Raw genomic sequence first — 18,669 nt, 5'->3', positions numbered from 1 at the left:
ACTTAAATTCTACTTCCCTAAGTTATTAACTACATGAGTGACGTTATGAAGCACTTGTTTATAAAACGACCCTTTGTTGTGTTCAATGTTCCAACAATTGTAAATATCTTATAGTTGTTTAGTGTGAATATTAAAGTAAAATTAATTAATAGGTACTTCTTACACTTGAAAAATCAAGTTCAAGAAGTTCAATCAAAATAAATTGCATTAATAGTACTTTTTAAAACTATATCTAAATAATATAATATCAGAATCAGAAGAGCTACGAGTAGTAAATTATTAGAAATACAATAACAAAGTTCAAAACTTTATTCATTTGCTAAATAATATAGTAAACCATAAAATCAATGGTTTGTTTACATTTGTTAAATAATATATCTTAATATACCTACTCGTATTTATTACCGACCTGTACATTACATACCTTTAGTAGGTAATTGTATTGTACAGCAATTGTACAGTAGGTATAACTAAATTCACACAAGTGAGTTAGTTTCAGAGAGGTATCAAGTGCATATTATAAATATGAGTAATTAACTATCTAATTAAATTCGACTCCAGTGAATGCGTGACCATGTTGTAAATATGTAAGTACCTACTTTTTTATATTTAAATGTTTGATAGAATCCGACTGTTTCGCTTTATTTATTCGTTTTAGTCTTAACTTTTATCTAGTCTAGTCTAGTCAAGGTTTGTCCAACACAAACCAAAGGATGAGTGCATCTAGTCATTGCCATTCCATAGAGATTATAAGAAAATGTAAATAGGTATATATTTTTGTATCTAGAAATTATAATAGGTAGTTGGTTGGCCATTATATATCTTCCACGAGAGAAGACCCAGCGATAGTACCTATGTGCTATAGTTCGTTTTTTTAGCTTTAGAAATAAGGTAAACAATCTTGATGTGTCTTTTAATTGAAAAACACATTTTAAAAATAAGTTACGGTAAATATGTAACAATTATGAATCTAATACGATCATTTATATTCTTCTGCTTTCGTAAGTAATAGTTTTTGATTTTTAAAAAGCGTTTTTCAATTAAAAGACATGTCAAGATCGCTTACCTTCTTGCAAGTTCTTTCTAATGGTAAAAAAAACGAACTATAGTACAATACAAAATATTAATGATGATTAGACGTAATTCAAGAAACTTTCAGCACACACGAGTAGTTTTTTAGATTATTTTAATCGATTATCAGATTCGAATCCGTTTTATATATATATGTTTTGTCTCATATCGCAGCTTTATTCATTCATTTCAACATTTTTGTTCAATGTTGCTTCAACCATAAATACCTAATTAAAAGATGCTGGGTCATTTATCTTCCGTTCAATAAGGTCCGTGGATCAACATTATGTTACGGTATAGTAATTATAATTCTTGTCTAAAAGCATAACATGCGTATAAATATTATGAAAACCCACTTGGTAAATTGAGGCGAATTTTTGAGGGTGGGTAAGGAAAGACTATCTGTTATTTCGATGTTATAAAAATACAGTTGCAAGTAGTAAGTTAATCCATTTATACAACAGTCCCTTTACATAGATGCTGGCATTGTTTAAACACTTTAAACCGTTCAAGATAGGATTTTCAAATTTGTAACACAATTATATTCTTTAATTATAGAACGACTACTACGCGGGCGTACCTACTCTCGGCAGGAGCCTTGTTAATCTTGTTATGTACATAATTATATAAATTTGGTACCTACCTGTCAAATTAGTGAGAACGAACCTTATGTCGCCTTATGTCCGTGTCCGTTTTTTTTTTTTAATCATACTGATATTAGGTGAGGGTCAATCGGTCCTCGCTAGGAGTACGGGCGGCCGATTGCCTTTGAGTTATTATTTGGTAAGTATGTACTTGTTTGAGGTTATGTCTGTTTGTGACTATGTACATTGTACATGTTATATTATAAACCCTTTTTTAGTAGCGGCGCCTGTATTTAAGAACGGGGAAAATCACAGCAATATAAAAAAACGATGGAAAAAATATTTACAAGTATACCTACGGAAAACCATAAACCTAAGAAATGAACGCGGAGATAAACACGACTTAATATTTACCTACCGTTATCAGAGTTATCTCAACTGTATCACCTCTCACGGATTTAAGTAAACAAAGATTTACATAAGAAATGTTTACAAGATACACACATTACGTGTCAAACATATCTGCTCGTGTATGTAGGGGCGAAACTTCAGATATTCCCACGACATAGTTAGCTCATAAAATTATGCATAACTTTCTAAATTAAAACTGTTATTTGTAGCATCGAAAAAACAAATGGATGTTTAGTCATAGGATGGTCCAATGTCGATCTCACACACTATTTATGTAAACTCACTCATACAGTATATAGTTCACAAGAAATGCAATGGTTTAGGTAAATACTTATACCTCAACATATATGAACGTTGAAAAGTTGTAGCATATTTGTAACACGGGGAGTTAAAGGTATCAATTAAAACTAGTAACGTACTCCTAGAAGGGTAGAATTTTATTATTCTTAAATTTACATCTTTGACTACATATGTACTTATATCGATATTCTTACACATCTCTACTCCTAGGGTATACTCGTACCTAATAGTGATATTAGTGATGTATTTATTTGAATACTTTCGCTGCTCGCTGTACTATTTTATGCTGACCGTGCTGTGACTGGTCGGGGTCACTAAAGCTATTTGTTTTAGTAATACCAACTACCTTTTTTACAAGTTACAAACTATCTTGAAACAGCTTTCTATTAATGCAAAAAAATTAAAACAATACGAGTGAAGTTACAACGCTGTGTGTGGATCACATATGGAATGCATTTGGTATAGCCAAATCAGAGCACGATGGAAGTTACAAATTTGTGTAGGCGTAGGGTGTCGTGAAAGCGAGCCGATGATAGGTGGGACATGTATGCAATACATTCAATAGAGCTAGCACTAGTTATAATTAGTAGGTAATAAATACACACACGCACAGCCATGTGCGATGAATATGTTCAATAGAATTAATTAATTAGCAGTAAAGAAGTGTTCTTTACTATAATACATAGTTAATATTGTAGATAGAAGAGAGCCTAATAATAATTGTTTAGATGACCTAAGCTGATTGAGAATTCAGTCACTGTAATATTTAAAAGAATTAACTTGCAAATGTATACAGGGTGGAAAGATAAGTCGGGCCCTGGAGGGAAACTACCTTAAATCCTTAAGCTAGCTCATTTTACTTAAAGGAGACATTCCTTTATTTTTAAAAAGAAACAAAACTGCATTCAAAGATTTTCTAAAACTCGCTTGCCTCGCCCGGGACTCGAACCGACTAAAAACTCAAAAAAATAAAAACTCGCAATTTTATTCTACTAGTCGATACAGTGATAACATTTCTCCAAGAAACATTAGGTCTTAAACTCGTCTGTCGTACAAAATATCCATAAAATCTAATATTTAGTACTCAAGATTTTTTTAGACAAGCGAAATTGAAGAAAAAAAGAAAAATACTTTGAATGCAGTTTTGTTTCTTTTTAAAAATAAAGGAATGTCTCCTTTAAGTAAAATGAGCCAGCTTAAGGATTTAAGGTAGTTTCCCTCCAGGGCCCGACTTATCTTTCCACCCTGTATATAAAAAATACTTAAGTATATTGGATTATTAACCGGCTGCAAACTTTTTATTGTAATCTGACTTTGACACGGTAATTTATTTTAACGTAAATATTTGCAGATAGGACCGCAATGTGTACTGTCTCTAATTAAATGCCTAATTTAAACGAAAAAGAATACAGAAGGTGCAGCAGCTCAGCTGTTGCACGTCTGTATTCTTTTGGCTCGCTTGTACTTAATACAATATGATATACCTAATACTTTTTGTATAACATAATGCATTTACTTGAGTTACACAGTATAAGAATATGTGTAATACAACAAATTTAATACTTCCGTAACCTACTAACCTTTCCTTTCTCTGCGGACGACTGTAATACTTAGATAATACTGCCAGTTTCTGAGCTGTAGCTAAAGCAAGGCGCCTTTGTTAGACTCACTGAAATCACGGCGGAATATGAATCAGGATGTGGAAGGTTCTGCAAAATAGATCTGTCGGTTATTACAAAATTGTCAATTCTATAAAGTGACCAATCTCCTTGACTACCTATACTTATACTTATATCATTAAGATCTGAATTCTGCCGAGTCTTACGGTGGGTCTTATGTTATGAGTTCGTTATACTTAGTTTGTAAATTAGTATCGACAGCTTAATACCAAAAATTAGTAAGTAAGTAGGTACTTGTATTTTATAAAAAAATTGCTTTCAAAATGATCTCAAATTTTAGTCGTATAATGCGTATAATTGTGGAAGAGTAAGCGCATTCAAGTCATGCAACGTATTTTACATTAAACTACATTGACGCATAAGGAGTATTTTTGGAAATGACAGTGTGCTTTACATATAAGTACATAATATGTTTGAAGTAATTAACTACGTCTAAATGCATTTATAGAAATTAAAAAGTTTAAAATTCCAAATTACGACATCATGTCTGCAACTTTAATTAAACCCTCGAGTCAAGTCAATTTTGGTTGCATACAATTTGAAACGATGTAACATTTCGGTGTGCACGGGCGTAGCCAGGTTTTAGTATCGGGGGGGGTTCAAGAAAATAAAAGCGGCCAAGTGCGAGTCGGACTCGCCCATGAAGGGTTCCGTATTTAGGGGATTTATGACGTATTAAAAAAAACTACTTACTAGATCTCGTTCAAACCAATTTTCGGTGGAAGTTTGCATGGTAATGGTATTTTAGAAGTTACGGGGGGGGGGGGACACATTTTACCACTTTGGAAGTGTCTCTCGCGCAAACTATTCAGTTTAGAAAAAAATGATATTAGAAACCTCAATATCATTTTGAAGACCTATCCATAGATACCCCACACGTATGGGTTTCATTTTTTAACAAGCAGAAACGTCTGCGAACGATGCTATTAAGCTTAGAATAAATTTAAAAGTGGAAAAATTACTGTCTTGGGTGAGACTTGAACTCACGGCCTCTGGATACGTACGTGGTTATACGTATGGGTTTGATGAAAAAAAAAATCGAGTTTCAGTTCTAAGTATGGGGAACCCCCAAAATTTATTGTTTTTAGGGTTCCGTAGCCAAATGGCAAAAAACGGAACCCTTATGGATTCGTCATGTCTGTCTGTCTGTCTGTCCGTCTGTCCGTCCGTATATCACAGCCACTTTTTTCCGAAACTATAAGAACTATACTGTTGAAACTTGGTAAGTAGATGTATTCTGTGAACCGCATTAAGATTTTCACACAAAAATAGAAAAAAAAACAATACATTTACATTACACAACAGACATGACGAATCCATAAGGGTTCCGTTTTTTGTCATTTGGCTACGGAACCCTAAAAACGCCTAAAAGTACATAAAATAACCCTTATACAAGAAAAATATTAGAGATGTGAAAAATACATACAGAAAAAAATTCCTTGAAGGAATTGGGGGAGCCCTTTTTCGAGTAGTGGGACAGTATAAACTATAAGCTAAATAAAAAACACATTTAACTGATTTGCAAGACCGATGTGATCCCATAAGTGTACCGCGAACAAAGTTTGTGCGGTAGGTACACTAAAAATAACGTTCTGTTATATATCGCAGAAACACAGAATATTACAAAAATAATCTTCTGTTTTTCTTTTTAAATATATCCACTACTTCAATCGCATCAATTTCGATCCGATAATCGACGATGGCGGAGAAATCCAAAATCCAAGCCACCGTATACTAGGTAATGGTTAGTAATCAATGAAATATGCCGCACGCCTGGGGACCGATTTTTGAATTTCTATCGCTCGATTTCGTCACTCGAAAATCGGAGGAAAACGGCGAAATGCTGATTTTTGAAATACGAGCGATAGAAATTTGGAATCTAGTGGTATTGACCACTCGATTTCAATTCTAATAGTAGAATTTAAATGCCTAGTAGTGGAGATATTATTAATGAAATACACGAAATCGAGTGGTCGAAATTCAAAAATCGGCCCCCTGTTCTTATTTTAATTCTATGAATGTTAATATTCTGAACTTTTCGGGGGGGTTTGAACCCCCAAAACCCTCCCCCTGGCTACGCCCGTGTCGGTGTGATACAATCGCATTGAAGGTTTGCAATTGTATCCACTGTTTTTAAAAGCCTGAGATTTTTTTAAGATAGAGTTCGAAAGTTTTTTTAAAGTAAGTAACAGTAAGCTTTCGAAATTCTTCATTTTACAATAAAACTATACAAAGGATAGATCAATTTAGGTTTCTAACAACACAGATTTAGTTTATTCCTAATCGACTCCAGCATAGATAAATGAAAATGTAATGAACAATGAACATAAATAGGTAATAGGTAATAAAATAAATGTCGTTAGATAGGTACACTAGATATATCTGAACAAATCAGTTGTACTTAAGACTTAAGTTAATATAGGTCATACCTACATCTCATTAATATCCAGTTAATATCTCTGTGTAATAAGTAAACTGCCGCCGCCTCTCTCTAAATAGCGAGACCCATACCTACTAACGACTGAGTCATTCTTTGGGATCTGTGAATTGATGTAAACTTGCATAGGGGAGTAGATTAAGTTAACTAATATTAAAATTATGAATAAATAGACATTGTACAAAGTAATATGTCTGTAACTGTACATATTTAGCAATGCTAAAAATTGTGGCTCCGAGCGGTACTTAAATGACTATTAAGTAATTAAAATTAAACAAATTATACCTCGAGGTGGTATAGTGAAAATCTATTAAATTATCTGTATCATTTATAAACACATTTATTGACAATACGAAGACGCTCGGCAGCTCTTAGGTATATCTACACCGTAGCGCCCATTTAATATATGACAATGTTTGGGTTAAATTACACAAGAACATAGCCTGAGCAAATAATTTTGAGAATGAAACCGATGGGCATAGTCAGTTTCATTCTCACAATTGACAAAATTCTCAGTGGACATGGCACATCTGCTCCTGGCTGTACTTACTTGTATAAGAGCATCGAAATAATCATCAAGCGCAGCGTCTTACTTACTAACACTGTTATTCCTAAGTTCGCATTATAATTTAGTTTCCTAAATTGTTATTTTTTAATTAAGTAGTACTTATCTTCATAGATTGAATTAAACTCTTTTGTATTATGAGTTATGAGCCATCAGTGGCGTAGCTAGAGGATATGGCGCCCGGGGCAGGCACCAAATTTGCGCCCCCCCCCAAACGAAATGAGCTAACGAAAGGGTTACTTTTTACTTATTAAAGTTTACTTTTGATTTAGACAAATAAGTGTTTTTTTAGTCCATCGGTGGCTAACAAGCTTACGACTCACCTGATCGTAAGCGGTCACCGCATCCTATGGACGTCTACACTCAGTGGCATAGCTAGAGGATATGGCGCCCGGGGCAGGCACCAAATTTGCGCCCCCCCCCCCCCCCCAAACGAAATGAGCTAACGAAAGGGTTACTTTTTACTTATTAAAGTTTACTTTTGATTTAGACAAATAAGTGTTTTTTTAGTCCATCGGTGGCTAACAAGCTTACGACTCACCTGATCATAAGCGGTCACCGCATCCTATGGACGTCTATACTCCAGGGGCGTTACATGCGCGTTGCCGAGCATTTTAAAACTTATACACTTCTTTTTTGGAGATCTCCTTAGACTTGAAAATTCAATATCACTTGTAAGTTTGGGATCGTAGACTATTCATAGCGCGCCTTTGGACTGATTTGAAGGGACCAAGGTGGCATCTAGGTGCTCATTATATGGGATCTGTCCATGGTCGTACGCAGCATTTTTTAAGAGGTGGGGCAGAAGTAGGGGAGGCTGGGGACGTTGTAACAGGGTACGGTTGAAACAGAGATTCTTAGCTTATGGTCAGAGACCAGGGTGGGACAACTGCCCCACCTTGCCCCACCGTGGGTACGCCTATGAATCTGACTGCCCCAGAGTAAAGTATCGCCTCCCTTTATTGAGCACATCGAGTTTCTTTGATACGAGCGCAGCCTACCCAGCAAGGTGGCTACGAAATTATTAGACGTCCCTGATGGAGATGTCAACACCGAGGCTCCCAATACTCCCTGACATGGGAAGGGTTGTGCCTTGAAAGATGAGGTTTTCTTAGCGGTAAACGCGCAAAATTGAGCCTTGGATCCCACACCTATACTCTGGATAGAATGCTCTCAATACCTGACACAGGTTTTTCACGGCATTCTAGTATCACAGAACGAGCGATGTTAGCACGGCATGTGTTATACAGGTTGGTCCAAACCTTGCCGTCCAAAATTTTTTTTTAGATTCCTCACGCTGTGGGCTATCAGAACATGTATGTTAGCCGACTTTTCGTAGTTTTCGAATTATGATTTTTATTTTTATTACTTTTAACTTTTGTTGAGAAATTCCGGGGTGAAGCAATTATTTATTAAAAAAAACTATTGAACTTTTTTGAATATTTCATTTTGTAACATAATCCTTCACAAACGGCGCAGTTGCTAAAAAAATCAGCATCCTCACTTGGCTGAGTTGGGAAAAAAGACAAACTTTTACGTTCAAGCTTAGATGTTGCCCTTACCTAAATAAATAATAATCTTTAATAGAAAAAAACCGACTTCTCTAACTACTAGCCTAACCCACTTAACGGTGCTTATACTTTATTTGGTAATATGTATACATTTTATGGTAATCATAGTGGTTGATTTAGTTTAGGTATCATAGTGGTTTTCCGGGTCAAGGTCCGGGTCTGGGTCCGAGTCCGAGTACGGGTCCGAGTCCGGAGTCCGGGGCCCAATCCAAGTCAAAATCGAAATTGAAAATCACAAAACGTGTACTATGCGTCGTTGAGGAGTTCTGTTCTGATCATCATCAGCAGTTCCACTTCATCAAATGCCACAGTTTTAATGTAAATGCTTGGTTTTCTGATGAAAATATATAAAATTCTATACGGATGCCTTTAAGATTTGAGAAGTTCCCTCGATTCCTCATGGATACCATGTTCAGGACTTGAGATCAATCTCAAGTCCTGAACATGCAAGTTAGGCAACATAAATGTGCCTAAAAACCTAACTTGCTTAACAAACATAACGAAAAGGACGAATCGCCAAATGCGAGCTATGCGTCGTTGAAGAGTTCCGTTATGATCATCATCAGCAGTTCCACTTCATCAAATGCGACAGTTTTTAATGAAAATGCTCGATTTTCTGATGAAAATACAAAAATCTCTATACGCATGCCTTTAAGATTAGAGGGTTCCCTCGATTCTTCGTGGATCCCATCATCAGAACTCGAGCTTGACAAAATTGTGGCTTAAAAACTTAACTTGCTTAACAAACATAACGAAGAGGACAAATCGCCAAACGTGAACTATGCGTCGTTGAAGAGTTCTGTTCTGATCATCATCAGCAGTTCCACTTCATCAAATGTCACTTTTTTTTATGTATATGCTTGATTTGTTGATGAAAATACAAAAATCTCTATACGCATGGCTTTAAGATTTGAGGAGTTCCCTCGATTCCTCATGGATCCCATCATCAGCACTCGAGCTTGACAAAAATGTAGCTTAAAAACTTAACTTGCTTAACAAACATAACGAAGAGGACAAATCGTCAGACGTGTGCTATGCATCGTTGAAGAGTTCCGTTCTGATCATCATCAGCAGTTCCACTTCATCAAATGTCACTTTTTTGAATGTATATGCTTGATTTGTTGATAAAAATACAAAAATCACTATATGTGTGCCTTTAAGATTTGAGGAGTTCCCTCGATTCCTCATGGATCCCATCATCAGAACTGGGTTTTGACATAAACGGGACCAATCTGTATGCATATACATACAATCAAAAAAATAATTTTCAAAATCGGTCCAGTAATGACGGAGATATGGAGTAACAAACATAAAAAAAAATAAAAAAAATAAAAAAAAATAAAAAAAACATACAACCGAATTGATAACCTCCTCCTTTTAGATTTGGAAGTCGGTTAAAAAATACAAGCGATTTCAAGGACTTTTGGTTATTTTAGAAACTGCTAGACCCTACGTTTTTTTAAAAGGTCAAAAAATATTATTAATTAAAAATTAAAAAACACGACTGCAGTTAAAAAGCGAACTGAAAAGCTAGAAATAATTTTTAGTTATGTTAGGTAGGTACTCAACTTAATGAATGTAAAATAGAATATAAGTGTTCAGTCAGGATAATAAACAGCAATCGGAAAAGTTTGGGCTCATTTAGGATCGTGACTGTAGCTGCATATTTTATTTCGATTGCAGTCGGGGACCAGTGAATGGGAAAATTTCAATATATCAAGGTCCCCGACTGCAATCGAAATAAAATATGCAGGTACAGTCACGATCCTAAATGAGCCTAAACTTTTCCGATTGCTGTTTATTATCCTGACTGAACACTTATATTCTATTTTACATTCATTAAGTTGAGTACCTAACATAACTAAAAATTATTTCTAGCTTTTCAGTTCGCTTTTTAACTGCAGTCGTGTTTTTTAATTTTTAATTAATAATATTTTATTTTACACATTTTAGTGACCATACAAACCAAACACATTTTTTATGATTTAAGACAATTTAGTTTCTTCAAGGAGATTTCATCACGTTGATCTTTGATATGTTAGCATAAAACATGCTTAAAAACCTAACTAGGTCTGACCCAAAAACCAGACGTATTGAAAAGTGCTATATGGCTTAATATCTCTGCAACTACATAATTATTTCCTATTAGTTGGCTTTCGGCCTTCGCAATTAAGATACTTGGGGAAGCTGCAGAAAGCGTGCACCTTTCTTACGCTCCGGGCCTTCGGCCCTACGCGAAGTTCGGCCTTCGGCCTTCGCAATTAAGGTGCTTGGGGAAGCTGCAGAAAGCGTGCACCTTTCTGCGCGAAGTTCGGCCTTCGGCCTTCGCAATTAAGATACTTGGGGAAGCTGCAGAAAGCGTGCATCTTTCTTACGCTCCAGGCCTTCGGCCCTACGCGAAGCTCGGCCTTGGGCCTTCGCAATTAAGATACTTGGGGAAGCTGCAGAAAGCGTGCAGCTTTCTTACGCTCCGGGCCTTCGGCCTTCGCAGTTAAGATACTTGGGGAAGCTGCAGAAAGCATGCAGCTTTCTTACGCGCCGGGCCTTCGGCCCTACGCGAAGCTCGGCCTTCGCCCTTCGCAATTAAGATACTTGGGGAAGCTGCAGAAAGCGTGCACCTTTCTTACGCCCCGGGCCTTCGGCCCTGTGCGAAGCTCGGCCTTCGGCCTTCGCAATTAAGAAATTTGGGGAAGCTGCAGAAAGCGTGCATCTTTCTTACGCTCCAGGCCTTCGGCCCTACGCGAAGCTCGGCCTTGGGCCTTCGCAATTAAGATACTTGGGGAAGCTGCAGAAAGCGTGCACCTTTCTTACGCACCGGGCCTTCGGCCCTACGCAAAGCTCGGCCTTCGACCTTCGCAAATAAAAAACTTGGGGAAGCTGCAGAATGCGTGCACCTTTCTTACGCTTCGGGCCTTCCGCCCTACGCGAAGCTCGGCCTTCGGCCTTCGCAATTAAGATACTTGGGGAAGCTGCAGAAAGCGTGCACCTTTCTTACGCTCCGGGCCTTCGGCCCTACGCGAAGCTCGGCCGTCGGCCTTCGCAATTAGGATACTTGGGGAAGTTACAGGAAGCACGCACCTGCCTTACGCTTCGGACCGTCGGCCCTATGCGGAGTTCGGCCTTCGGCCTTCGTAATTAAAATACTCGGGGAAGTTGCAGGAAGAGCCCATCTGTCTTAAGTTTGACTTACGTACGTACTACGTACGGACACAGCTATACTACAGAATGAGAGATGAATATCATTATATCATTCTAGCAAATAGCTTTGTCCCTACTTACGTAAGTAAAACTTACAAGTGTATCTCGGGCTTTATATAAAAAATACGTATAAAAATATACGGTTATAATGACACTTTCACACTTTGTTCCGTCAAAGTCGGTGCAGAGTTGTATCTGAAGACGGACTCTACAATCTCAGACTCTCTACAAAGAACTTATTTACACTTTTAGCGCAATTTAGAACATATTGGCTTGGTTCCAAAACAAGTAAAATATGATTAATATAATACCTATGTATAATATTTTTTTTTATGATCAGCGGTCAAACCACTTCCTTTTAATATCCCAACAATAGGATAATATTTGGTTTTATGAGATTAGCTTTTCTTAATATTATATTTTGTAAATTCTTACTTTCTTAAAATTGGACTTAAACCCTCATATTGTATATATATTATTGATCGTCTTTCAAAGCGCTTCATTTTGATGCCCTACTCGATGGGTTTACAAGATTTTTTTTTCTTAAGGTTGCGTAATATGGCGTATTAAGTCCGCCATATTGATTTTGTAATGACGTCACATAGCCTATGTCACCCGGGATGACGTAAGGATTCTAATGATATATCATACATCTAAATCGGTTAAGGCATTCTGAAGTTATCGTGGAATAAAGAAACTCACATACATATATACATACAAACATGAACGCTGAAAACAATACACTCTTGTTTTTGGGCAGTCGTGTAAAAAAGTAATACTTAATAGTCATAATTTGTCAGAGTCGCCGGTCAAAGGATCTGAGGTGGAAAGCTTCCAAATTAGTAATTCATTACAAAAATCCTCTTTTCTTATTTCTACTATTATTTTATGGGGTCACTTCCCCATCGCTATTTCATGTTATCAGTGCAATTATTAGAAGGACCACGAACAATTATTAGAAGGCATAAAAGCAACGCAAAGCTTCACCCCGGAATTTCTTAACAAAAGTTAAAAGTTAAACTCGAAAACTACGAAAAATCGGCTAACATACATGGGGTATATTCTGATAACCAACGACGAGGATTCTAAAAAAATGTTTTGGACGTCAAGGTTTGGACCACCCTGTATACAGGGTGGCAAAAAAATAACTGCATTTCCGTTGCCAGGGAGGTTTTGGGATTATACTGAGCAATTTTTACTATGAGACCAACCCCTAAGTCGCGAAAAATTTTTTTTCTGTTTCCTACTTTTTGGCTGGTCCATTTTCTATGGGAGGTCTTTTGCCCATTTTGGCGCCCCCCCTTGGACGGCGCCCGGGCACGTGCCCCCCCCAGCCCCCCCCCCCCTAGTTACGCCACTGCAATACCGATCTTAGGGCGAGAGAGAGAGAAAGTACATAGTACTTTCAGAGACTATATATATTATTTTTTTTGTCATCTTGGCGCCCGGGGCACGTGCCCCCCCCCCCCAGCCCCCCCTAGTTACGCCACTGTGAGCCATAAGTTAAGTTCTTAAGGTTATAAGTCAACTGTGATTATTTGATTCAAGTCTAGTGCGCCATTTTATACCAATGACTTATTGTAAAATGTAATTAAAAAATGTATAGCTAGTTTTAAATACGAGTAATATGTTGACAAAAGCTAGTCATAAAATAGGAGCAATAACGCATATCGTTTCTGTTAATTTACTATTGAAATTTGTGGAAATGTAACTATTGTGTAGGTAGAGTTTGGAAATAAAAACATACGACATGATTTGATTTTCCCTTGAAAGATACTGAATTTGTTTATTTCAGATGTATTCCTCTAATCCTACCACTGCGATCAAAGTAAGTAATGTGATTATGTGACAATGTCTTTCTGAATCCCATTTTAGGTATTTATTGGTAAGAAAGGAACCATCAATGGTATTGGTCCCGTTTTAGGTATAAATTGGTTCCTTCATTGTGTGATCCACATTTCTCAATCATCATTTAAATATTATTAGGTATTTTACCTAAACTTAATACAATCAAATACAATCATTTCATCACGAGGGCCACAGCAAACCTCTTTTAACTTATTTAATACTGGTTGTCACTAGTGTAAAAATGTCAACCGTAATCATAAAAAAATACCTATCAACTACGTATTGGCTGTCATGGATTGACTAATAAAATATGTTTTACTAATTTTTAGTTCCAAAATTCCAGTTAAGATCAAAATTATGAGATCAATGCGATAGATCAGCTTTATAACAGTAAAACAGGTAAGAAAACAAGACCCTACATAAAAAAGATCATCAATAAAAAGTCACGGATTATTCGATCTTATGGCTCCTCTACACGATGGGCCAGCGCCGGCCACTCCAAGGGACGCATTTATGCGTTAGAGGGAGCAAGTGATATTGCTATCTCATTCTACCGCATGGCTGCGTCCCTTGGAGTGGCCGGCGCTGGCTCATCGTGTAGAGGAGCCATTAATGTATTTAGGTAAAATGTCATTCAATAGAACTTGCTAACTATGTAAACAAACCGCCATACTAAAATTGACACTAAATGTCAATTTACTAGTAACTTTTGTTTACATTGTTAGCAAGTTCTATTGAATGACACTTTAGCTACCTATTAAGGTAGACATTTACGTTTGTGATACTGATATACCTGATGATTCTGATTTTTTGTCCAAATCTCTTTGAAAAACCTTCTTAACCTTTTCGCCACGTCAATGAAGTAATAGTGTCATCAAAGCCATGGCAAAAACTGCACTTAAACAAACAAACCTGACCAAAACCACGACTTGATAAATGAATTCGTGGCGAGTGGGGCACTTAATGTACTGACTTTATGTCAAGAAAATTGTGGTGAAAAGGTTAATGATAATTACTTATATTGGGGACCTGCATCAAAATTATCCATTCAGCTTACTTTTAGTAAATGAGACGAGCGATGATTTGATACCACAGTACACGGGCCGTGATATCGTGGATCGAATAATCAATAGTTTTTTTGGGGTCAAAATTAAATTTCACTTTTTCTCCACAGTAAATGTATGGAAAAAGTTTTTATTAATTTGTGGCTTTTTAGTACATTATCGTAAGTTGACCCCAAATAAACTATTGATACTAGATAAGAATAGAATCAATTGGCATAGAAAAATAGCATGTGAAAAATAAAAGTTTTGATTTTCATACAAATTGTATGGGAAAAGTTTTCCTCGATTTGTGGCTTTTCTAGCCGGAATTTTTTTTTTAGTTCCATACAAGCTTTTGATCCTCAATAGGAATGGAATCGATTGGCATCAAAAAAAAGATTGTCAATAATTACCTTTTTCTCGCACCCTGTATGTTTTTTCCAAAATCTGTAAAAGCCAATCTTCATTAATTTGAAATCAAGGGAAGGTTTTCTAAGACCGTTTTCTCGTCGCAGTACGGGATCTGGTAGCTGCCCTCACTGACCCAAAAAGAAAATCCACCCTGTATACAAACTAACAGGGCAAGTTAAATAAAATTTTGTAAAAACGATATTAATTTATCCGAAGTCCGAGGAGACCTGACATAGTTCGTACGAGTAATTACATTATACTTCTGTATTGTTTAAACATGAAATTACGCCATGGCAAGCAAGCATCATTATGTAAATTATCCCATCATAGGAGGTATGCAGTTTTACAGCTCCTATAATGGGATTGGGCAAAATACCACTATTTTTTATACATCTCTAGAGTCACAACATAATGTGTTGTATACCTTATCTCATGGTAAATACAATTAACAAAACACATTCTAGTTTACACCAAGTAATAATTAATTACAATTTAATATATGAACTCACCTCTCTTAGCGAAGTTGTTAAGAATTCTTACTGGTTATTTTTTCCAGTGACACGACAACTTTTGGGTTGGCGCCAATTTCTTAAAAAGTAACCGAAATTAATAAAAAGTCAAACTTAAACAGCTCTATGACTCTTATTTATGGTAAAATATTGCCAGTGTTTATAAACTACTTTTACATACTTATTTTAGAGGATTTGTGGTTTTATGTCCCATTACCGGTTCCACGTCCATTATAGGGTCCATTACATTATATGACAAAATAATGTAATTGCTAAGTAAATTGATATCCACTTTAAAACATTTTCTCAAACTTAAAGTATCAACTTCACATGGCAATAAATATTCTTGTTTAAGTCTCAATTGTTGGTTTAGGATTACAACATAGCCGCAGATAATGCATAACATAAGCCGGGTTGCCAGAGAGCATATCTAATAGGTACTCAATGCGAATTCTAACATAACAGTTTATTCTAAAAGAACCCCAGATCAAGTCTTACTTCCAGTGCCTATCATCAAATGCGACTTGTTTTTCCTCACGGTCAACACCATTTTTTCTGATATATTTTTTTTGTTCAGAGGTTATTATTAAAATGGAGACTGCGTGCTTAAAAATTAAATTTACATCACTGATCAAAAAGCTACGTGAGAATGACTCCAAATGTTGCCTCGAAATTGTACCCGAAGTGACCTGTTTACAAAACTTTGATAAGATGCTACAGAGACAAGAAAATAGCTTATATGAATACGCTATTCCTATTACTTATAAAATAATTCTCAAGAAGTGTATAAAATGTGATACAAAGCATACGGGTTTTGAACTTAACCAGATTTATCATTCTTGTGTAGACATTTTCCACGCACCTGCTACCAGTTATATTGATGAAACTGGAGACATCAAACCATTTTCAAGTGAAACTGTATTGTTTAATAAACTACCAAGTTCCCATGGATGGAACATGGCTGTACCACAACATAATAAACTCAATTCCACTCCAGAAGAAAAAAATACAGCAAGTACTCAGACTTACGAGAAGAGAGGCGAATTTACTCTCACTAGTAGCAAAAACAGAAATTTGAATAAATATTATACCACAAACAGCACAGACGACACTGGCAAAGAGTATTGTGGTAATTAACAACAAGTTATCGTATTTTTTTTAGAATTAGTTAACGATATATTTTTTTTATAATATGTTTTTTTCAGTATCCCGTGACATTGATATTCAAGTCAATTCTATGCAAAATATTGTGGACATGGCAAACGGTATACCTGAAAAGGGCAACCAAAAAACTAGAAATAAAAATATAAATTTCTCAATTAATGAGATTTCTAAGAAGTGTAACATTAATGAGATGCGTAAATTAAGTCTCACACCTATTTGTTCTATTAACACAAATGACATGTTTATGGCAGAACAAAATGGAAATATTCGCATTCGAAATTATATTGATAAAGACAATAATAGACGTTGTTTCAAAGACGTTGTTCTCTATAATTATAGATCACAAATAATAAAACCAAATATGGACACAACTTATATGCCTTTAAATGAGTATAAACCAATAGAACCATATAGGAATACACCTGAAGTGCGAATAGCGGAGTTCCAGAAATTAATTGAATCAGAGATGTTACCCTTAAAACATATGTTAAATGACATAGTTTCGAAATACATGTCACTAAATGTAGATAACCAACTAAAAAAATCTTTATTATTAGGCACAAAAAAATATCATCAAATCGAAAAATTTACTTGTCAAAATCGCCCTAAATCTAATCGTGTTTTTTATACAATTGTCTTTGATGGTTAAAATTGATTGTCAAATAAAATGTGAAATACAGCGCATTTCTTTTATTTTATTTTATGGCTACGGGTTTCAAAGTACAGTAAGCAGCAGAAGTTGTCAAGCGGGCCAGGTGTTCAAAATTATTTTGACGCGACTTTATTGTTAAGAGAATAAGAGCGTGTCAATGAACACCTCGCCCGCTTAGCAACTTCTGCTGCTGACTGTTCGAGGAACAAACTTTGATGGAACGGTAAAAACACTCACAGTAAGGTATGCCTTCTCCATAAATATACCTACTCCGCTCCCACCTTTAAATATTACCCAATACTACCTATATCACCTATATCTGAAAAGCACGTGTACAAAAATTAAAAATAGCTTCAGGAAGAAACAAACGTGATCCACATAGACCACATAGATACTTATGATACTTATGATAGATGGACGATTTTCAATTCAAAAGACTGTAGAGTTAGACCAAGAAAAGTCTGCAGCGATTTTGATAGCCCACGCAGTGCAAGTGTTATTTACACGTCATAAATTCATAGAAGTTTGACGTTTAAAATGACACTTGCACTGCGTGGGCTATCAAAATCGCCGCAGACTTTTCTCGGTCTGACTCTAGAATCATGAATCGTTAATTGATAAAATTTCAGAGAATGCTCCCAACGAGAGAAATACAGACAAAATTAGAAAAAACCTACCTACCTACTTACCTTTTATACCTACCTACAGATTCAGTAGCTAATGCTAGTTTTTTTAGCACCTGTAAATAATTCCAGCCATTACAGGTGCTAAAAAAACTCAGAATCAGAATGAGGTTTTACAATAACTAGAACAAGAATAATCTCGTTCTAGTTATTGTAAAACCTCATTCTGATTTATTCACTTTTTACAGTTCTACACTTGTGTCACAAATAACTATTTTGAACACACTTCAGTCAGACCAAGCTAAGTTGGCAGCGATTTTGATGGCCCAGTCGGTACAAGTGTTAAGTAAACGACATCATTTCGTAACAGTTTGACGTTTAAAATAACACTTGCACCATCTGGGCTATCAAAATCGCTGCCAACTTAGCTTAGTCCGACTAAACTCTTTTAGGTACTAACTTCAATTGTAACTTGTAACTAAGTAACAAACTAATAGTGTAACAATATCTTTTTCGCACCACCTATTCGGAAAAGAGCTTATTCTTCCCTGCTAGGAGGGATCAAAGTGGTACTTTTCCTCCCTGCTAGGTGGGATCAAAGTA

At 36.0% G+C, this 18,669-nt stretch overlaps 1 protein-coding gene across 1 annotated transcript in view; it reads left to right on the top strand.

The window, feature by feature from the left end:
- The first annotated feature begins 16,197 nt into the window (after positions 1–16,197).
- The window catches only part of LOC134648429 (uncharacterized), a 132,915-nt gene continuing 130,443 nt past the window's right edge, over positions 16,198–18,669 (top strand). The window contains exons 1-2 of the mRNA XM_063502984.1: positions 16,198–16,756; positions 16,827–17,460. Coding sequence (XP_063359054.1) covers positions 16,219–16,756; positions 16,827–17,440 — 1,152 coding nt within the window. The 5' untranslated portion in view covers positions 16,198–16,218 and the 3' untranslated portion in view covers positions 17,441–17,460. The remainder of the gene's footprint in view (positions 16,757–16,826; positions 17,461–18,669) is intronic.

Source organism: Cydia amplana, chromosome 1 (genome assembly GCF_948474715.1).
Source record: "Cydia amplana chromosome 1, ilCydAmpl1.1, whole genome shotgun sequence".
Lineage (NCBI taxonomy): Eukaryota > Metazoa > Arthropoda > Insecta > Lepidoptera > Tortricidae > Cydia > Cydia amplana.
Note: the sequence above shows the minus strand (reverse complement) of the source record. Positions and strands in the feature narration are given on the sequence as shown.